Raw genomic sequence first — 7,412 nt, forward strand, 5'->3', positions numbered from 1 at the left:
CCCAGCCACCCCCCAAAAAAAAAAAAAAAAAAAAAGTGCATATTCTTAGAATTAGTTGTAGGAAGTCATTTGATGTAATTTTCCTCAGTTGTCAGATCAGTTTGGTCTACAAGTCATAGTGTTTGCTTGAAGTTTTGTGGTGCTAGATTTCAAATTATCAAATAGATATTTGTCCTCTAAAGCAATTCTGACAAAATTGCCATTCAAGGAACTCTGAGAAAGTTGAAGTGATAAACACATTTAAGTATTTATGGCTTATATTCAGAACATTTTCTGTCTTACTTTTCTTCCACATTGGATTATTGAAATAATTTCCTAGAAAATTTTAGACATCTGAGCATCTTATCTCGTATGATTTTATTACTATAAGATCAGGTTTTATTGTGCGCACTGTCAAAGGTCATTAAGAATTTTTTACCCTAATGACAGCAAGAAAGAAACATGAAAAGCAAAAATGTGAGTGGCAAAATACACAGGGCAAAAACATGAGCATGAAATATATTGTCACCATCTGTGACCTGGGGAAGTCCAAAAGGAAATATTAGGCCTCTCTGGACTTTGACTTGCCCCATTTGCCTGCTCCTGTTGATGCCAGTGACCCCGGTTTGTGTGCTGCCACCCACAGACTGATACTATCGAGTCACAGCCCTGCCAGCTAGAAGCTCTCAGAAGAAAGAACCTAGAGGCCTTGAGTTTTTACATATAAAAGTTAGATAAATATTGGTTTACATTGGCAAACATTCAAGCAGTTAATGTAATTTTCCAAATATCACCAAAAGTCAGCCAAAGAAAACAAGAATTAAACTATCACACAGTGAATAATAATAATAGGTAATACTTTCTGAACACTTAACATCTGCCAAGCTCTGTGCTGAGCACTTGACTTGCCTCAGCTCATTTAATGCTCGTCTTTTCCCCCGGTGGGTCAAGAACTACTAAATCAAGAAGGTTTTGGGTGACCTGTCCACTCGCCACCCACTTTTCCCCAAAAAGCCAGTTTCTCTTTATGGCTCACTCCCCACCCCCAACTGAATGGTTTGAAGCATCTCCTGCCTTGTCCTTCCTCTGTAGCAGAAGTCTCCCCTCCCCATCCTCAGGGGCCTGGTCTAGATCAGGTTCCTGAAGCATCTCCAGGTGCCGTCTCTTCCCAGCTTCTCCCTAGAGCCTGGGATCTTGTCTCCCTGTCACCTTCCTTGTTCATATTCTGACCCTGCTGGTCCCAGCCAGTCCTCTGGGCTAGCACTGGACAGTGACTCTGCAAACTGCCCTCCTGTACATGCACACATACAGCCAGAAGTGTGGGGAAGAAATAAGATGCCATGGACAGAGTTTATTGTTTAATGATAAATAAAATAGATTTCTTATTGTCACGGATAGAAAGGAAAATTTAAAACTGAGAGAAAAGCTCTTTGAAGATTATAAAGCGATACTATGGAACATGTTAGCACTGAAGAAAGAAAAGGACACCAAAGCAGTTTATTACACACGCTAATCTGGTGTGATCCCTAGGTTACCTTGTAACAAACAAGGCAGTAGTATTAAAATTTTCAGTGAAATTATACTGTAAAATGACAAAATAAAACCAAATTTGTGAAGTTTTCCTTTTTTCTTATAACTTTCCCTCCAGATTATCGTAGATGATGATGACAGTAAGATATGGTCACTCTATGATGCAGGCCCCAGAAGTATCAGGTGTCCTCTCATATTTCTGCCACCTGTCAGTGGAACTGCAGATGTATTTTTCCGGCAGATTTTGGCTTTGACTGGATGGGGTTACCGGGTTATAGCTGTAAGTAATATTGATTCAATATTAAATTCAGATCCTCATTTTGTGTTTTTCTGTGATTCTGTTTCTGATCAAGTATAGTAATGGACACAGATTTTTAAATTGAAGTATGATATTGTTTTCCTATATTAAAACGGGAGATAAAGCCTTTTGAAGAAAGCTGGTGTGTGTACACAGAGATTTAGAGGGGACAGACCTCTGTTGGCAGCTGATTAGAAAAAACTGTTTTTCTTCTGCTCTCAGACCACAGTCAACACAGAAGGTGTCTGTGTACAAATGTGTGAGGATTTTTCCAGACAATTCACCAGTGGATGCCAGCAGGGTGTCCTCTAATTCAATTCTGAAACTATCTACCTGGAGATAGCCTCAGATCCCACAGGTTGAGGGCTTAGTCCCACAAGACTGCCCCCACTTCTGATGCCAGGAGCAAGCCTCAGGTTGTTTTACCTGTGCTTCTGACTGGCTATAAATAGGGTTCCCACTGCACACTCCTTGGGTTCAATTAATTTGCTAAAGCAGCTCACGAAACTCAGGGAAACATGTTTATGGTTTATTATAAAGAATATTACAAAGGATACAAATGAAGAGATGCATAGGGTGAGGTATGGAGAAAGGGGTGCAGAATTTCTATGCCCTCCCTGAGTGCACCACCCTCCAGGAACCTCTACATATTCCAGAAACTCCCCATACTCCATCCTCTTGGGCCTTTTATGGAGACTTCATTGGATAAGTGCGATCGAAGCATAGACAGCTGTGTAGAAATGTGATTGGACACTAAGGATAGGATCTAACACTAATAGACTGAGTGGAGAGACCCAGCAAGGCCTGTCTGTTCAGATTCTTCTCTGCCTCTCTGTGCAGCATTCCTTCCTCCCCAGCATAGGGCAGGACCCTCCTGAAATGGGGGTCTTATCAGCTACAATCAGACACAGTAGATCAGAGAATTTCTTAATGGCCAGCTCCAAGTCAGAAAGTCGAGGGAAAATTAGAATATATTTTTTAGTTTCTATGACCTGCTCTGGGAAGAAAGGGCAGAAGATCAGAGAGAGAGATTCTGTTTTCTGAGGCCTAAAGCGCTCCAACAACGTAACAAAAGACCACCTTTCACTTTTATGCTTTTATGGCTCTGAAGCTATTCCGAAGCTGCTTCAGGAACTAAAGTACAAAGGCCCAATACTTTAATGAAAGATATGCTTATTGTTTTAGTCACTTAGGAAATAATGAGGACTAGGGGAGTTATGAGCCAGGAACTGTGGATGAGGACACACACACACACACACACATGATATATGATATGAGATATATATGTGATTATATATGATATATATGTGATATGTATGTGTGTGTGTGTGTGTGTATATATATATATATATATATATATATATAAACATATACATAATATCACAGCAGCCTTCTGTGTGCCCAGCTTTTTTGAGCATTCTCTCCTGACACGCTTCTTACAACTCTGAGTGGTAGGAAGCATTGTCTTTGTTTACAAATGAGGAAACTGAGGTCCAGGTCATTATAGTGATCACCACTAAGTGGGGGAAGGAAGAGCTGAGCTCAGTCTTCTGCCTCTATTCCTACTACTTGTTTTATCACACCACTGCTTCCAGGGGATCTGAGCATGGAATATTAGACAAGAAAGGGGTCTGCTAACATGCAGGGGACTGAAAAGCTTGCTTTAAACCTGAATCTTTGACATTTGAGGTAAGGTTCATTAATTAGCTCATGTGCTTAGCATTTGCTTAAGAAATTTTTTGTTTCTGATTGTTATTTTATAGCTGAGTTTGGTCTAAATCTAGTTTCCCACTGATCATTCTCTACTCTTCTCTGGGAGAAAGGTATGTGGGGGAGGCACTGTTGAGAGACTTTTCTTTAGCTTTGGGGCTGGCAGTTATGTCTGAGACCTGGGATATCAGCATGTAAATGGTATTGCCTGTGGGAGTACTGCTGTTATTATACATTTTATTTACTGTTTAAGGAAGAGAAAAAGTGGGTCAAATCTCTTCTTTTGGAAGGTAATTGAAAATTCTACTGGGATTACCACCAACTGGGGCTACACAAAGCAAATCCAATTCCTCTTCCTCCAGAAAGCCCTTCTCTTACTTCTCTTACTTGAAAAAAATAGGTATTGTGGGCATCTCCTGCTTCCTTTCCAGATTTTTTCTTATATGGCTTAATTTTTCCCATTTCTTTAACCATTTGTCATATGGCATGTTAGGGTCTCTGCAGCCTAGTCCTCCCTTGTTCTGGGCTTTCCTCTTTGTGTACAGCATTCTAGGAGAGCCGGTGGTAAATTCTCGTGTCCCAGCCCTCTGCAGCCTAAGACATGACAGTATCATTTTTGGTGGCCACTGTTGATTAGCTAGGAAAGGGAGAACTGAGCAGCCCTCAGGTGTCTGTCCTACTTGAGAGCACTGTCAAACACTGGCAATGTGTTTATCATCCCAAACTGGCAGGTCAGGATAGCCTTGGCTTCTGCCTGTATATTTCTTCTTTGCCCTCAAGGTTCTTTTTTTTTTTTTTTTGACTGGTAAGGGGATCGCAACCCTCTGCACGGTGTGGTCTGCATCATGCTCAGCCAGTGAGTGCACCGGCCATCCCTATATAGGATCTGAACCTGCGGCCTCGGCACTACCAGCGCTGCACTCTCCCGAGTGAGCCACGGGGCCGGCCCTGCCCTCAAGGTTCTTAATGTGGGCCTTTCCTATTTCATTAGCTAGATAGTAAATCAAGAAAAGGTCAACAGTGACATCAAAATTACTTTGACATCAAGATTTAATCAGAATGCTTAACCCAATAAAGTTTTGGAACTTATTAGATATTTGTTAGTATCTAGCAGTTAAAATGTACAGGTCATTTTAATTTAAATTTTTATTGAGATAATTGTAGATTCACATGCAGTTGTAAGAAATAATACAGATAAATATCCCTTTTATACTTTGCCCAGTTTCTTCCAATGCTAAGATTTTAGAAAACCATAATACAGTATCACAACCAGAGAGTTGATATTAATACAATCCACTAATCTTATTTAGATTTCCCCAGTTTTACTTGTATTCAATTATGTGTGTGTATTAAGTTGTATACAATTTTATCACCTGTGTAGGGCACAGATATTTTTAAATTAAAGACTTCATAAAAATATCATCCTCTTTCTTTTAGGCCATCATCTGACTCAAATTTTCAAATTTTCTGCTAGGGAGAATCTGTTCTCTATCCTGTCTCGGATTGATGGAAGTCTTATCCACAAATGGAATTTTAATAATAAAAGTAACATATTATGTCAGATGTAAAATTATCCCATAATTTACATGGTAGTGTTTATTCCTGTGGTTTGTCAATAACAAAAGAATATAAATGCTTAAAACAAGCCTGTCAGATAGATTTTGTATCTATAAAAAAAGGGGCATTCTTAGGTGACAAGCCTGAGTCCCCAGAAATGACTTTGCGATTTGAATTTCTTTTTGTCATCATCACTAGCATTAGGGTCAAGAAGTCAGATACAATAAGTCTATTAAATGAAGAAGAAAAATTTTATTGAACACCCCCTTAAAGAAATGCTACCAAAAAGAGGGAGCTCTCCTTACAACAAATTTTATTTCCAGTTCTCCTGAGGCATAATTCAGGATGAAATTGGACTTAAGAGAAAACAGTATTTCCTTACTTGGATGGGTTCTGCTCTATTTACCCTTGAACCTCAGACTTTCTCAGCTATTTGGAAAGGAAATTGATGTGAATTGACATTATTATTCACATAATACCACTAGAGTGTGTTTACTTTTTATTCTTTTTAAATTTTGATCTGTTAGGTAAAAAGTGAATTATGAAGTTTAGTAGAAAGTGAGAGCTTATTTTCACATATTTTGAATAAGGAGCAGAGCTTGAACAAATGAGAAATGCTACAATGTGAGTCCTACATTTTTCAGATATATATAAGTTGCATTTTACCTTTATGGTTTTAGAATTTTTTTTAAAAAGTATTGTCATTATTTCAGTTGCAGTATCCAGTTTATTGGGACCATCTTGAATTCTGTGATGGATTCAGAAAACTTTTAGACCATTTGCAATTGGATAAAGTGAGTATCCTGAAGCTAGTACTTATGTGTGGTTTCAATGCAACATTTATATTGTAAAGCCTGATGTTGTCTTCATTTATTTTTAATAGCTTTATTGCCTTATTGCAATATAATTCACATGCCATACAATTTACTCTTGTAAAGTGTACAATTCTGTGTTTTTTAATATACTTGTATTCACAGATATGTGCAACCATCACCACAGTCAATTATAGAACATTTTTTTCACCCCAGAAAGAAACCCCATATTCATTAGCAGTCAATCACCGTCTTCCCTCCTTCTAGCCCTGCAACCCAGTCTGCTTTCTGTCTCTATGGATTTGCCTATGTGGACATTTTATGTAAATGGAATCATACAATGTGTGGTCTTTTGTGACTGGCTTTTTTCACTTAGTGTAATGTTTTCAAGGTTCATCCATGTTGTAACATGAATCAGTGCTTCATTTCTCTTTCTGGCTAAATAATATTTGTATTAATGTATTGGATTTTGTTTAATCATCAATTGATACACATTTGGGTTGTTTCCACTTTCTCGCTATCATGAATAACACTGCTATGAACATTAATGTACAAGTTTTTGTGTCAATATATGTTTTCAGTTCTCCTGTGCATAAACCTAGGAGTGGAATTACTGAATCATAGTTTTCTTAAACATAAACTACTAATTGGTTTCATTTTTGAATGCAATCTGAGTAATATTTTTTTTAACTTGTAGAATTTGGATGCACAGTTATATTGTTTTCTTGATGGGGTATATAAATTGCACTTAAATACAATATTTCCTAAATTTCTAACTGTTGTAGATATTTCAGTCTGCTGGCTAGTCATAACGTTATATTCTGTGGTTAGTGATAATTGAAGCAAATTTTTTCATATGCTCATATTCAGGATTGATCAGTGTTTTAGGATCTGCATTATGTTTGTTTATGATTAGGTTCATCTTTTTGGGGCTTCTTTGGGAGGCTTTTTAGCCCAGAAATTTGCTGAATACACTCACAAATCTCCTAGAGTCCATTCCCTCATCCTCTGTAATTCCTTCAGTGACACCTCTATCTTTAACCAAACTTGGACTGCAAATAGGTAAGAACATAAACATAATTCTTATTATTTTTGTTCAGTGGAATTTGGACAGTGTTAGCTTTCAGGTTTTTTGGTGCAGTAGGGAGGCAGGCTCATATCTACTTCTGTCTTCTGCTACTTCTTTGGCTTTTTAAATTAGAAACAGTCACCCATGCAGAAGAAAAGAATTTGAGGAACTCTAAACTCAGCTCTTTCCATTGCTCTAAATTATTGTTTAATTTTGTTTAGTGTGCACTCATTTGCTTTTACCATTTCTCTTCAGTGTGTCTATATAACTAATATTGTGTTCTGCTTGTCACATTATTTTGTGTGAAGAGTTCTGTGTATTGACTGACACAGTTTTGTTAAGCATTTGACTTTTCCCAATTTTTTATCATGTTCTACAGCAAAGCTTACTGTTTTCCTTCCCTTTCTGGTTTTTTTTTTTTTTTTTTTTTTTTTTTATATGTTCACCAAATGGAAAG

At 37.7% G+C, this 7,412-nt stretch overlaps 1 protein-coding gene across 3 annotated transcripts in view; it reads left to right on the forward strand.

The window, feature by feature from the left end:
* SPG21 (spastic paraplegia 21 (autosomal recessive, Mast syndrome)) overlaps positions 1 to 7,412 on the forward strand; it is a 21,537-nt gene that overhangs the window by 6,068 nt on the left and 8,057 nt on the right. For 2 of the 3 annotated variants that reach the window (XM_008567960.1, XM_008567961.1), the window contains 3 exons: positions 1,628 to 1,789; positions 5,788 to 5,868; positions 6,803 to 6,948. In XM_008567960.1, coding sequence (XP_008566182.1) covers positions 1,628 to 1,789; positions 5,788 to 5,868; positions 6,803 to 6,948 — 389 coding nt within the window. The remainder of the gene's footprint in view (positions 1 to 1,627; positions 1,790 to 5,787; positions 5,869 to 6,802; positions 6,949 to 7,412) is intronic. The other variant, XM_008567962.1, reaches the window with a different exon arrangement.

The sequence above is a fragment of the Galeopterus variegatus genome, unplaced genomic scaffold (genome assembly GCF_000696425.1).
Source record: "Galeopterus variegatus unplaced genomic scaffold, G_variegatus-3.0.2 Scaffold360, whole genome shotgun sequence".
Classification (NCBI taxonomy): domain Eukaryota; kingdom Metazoa; phylum Chordata; class Mammalia; order Dermoptera; family Cynocephalidae; genus Galeopterus; species Galeopterus variegatus.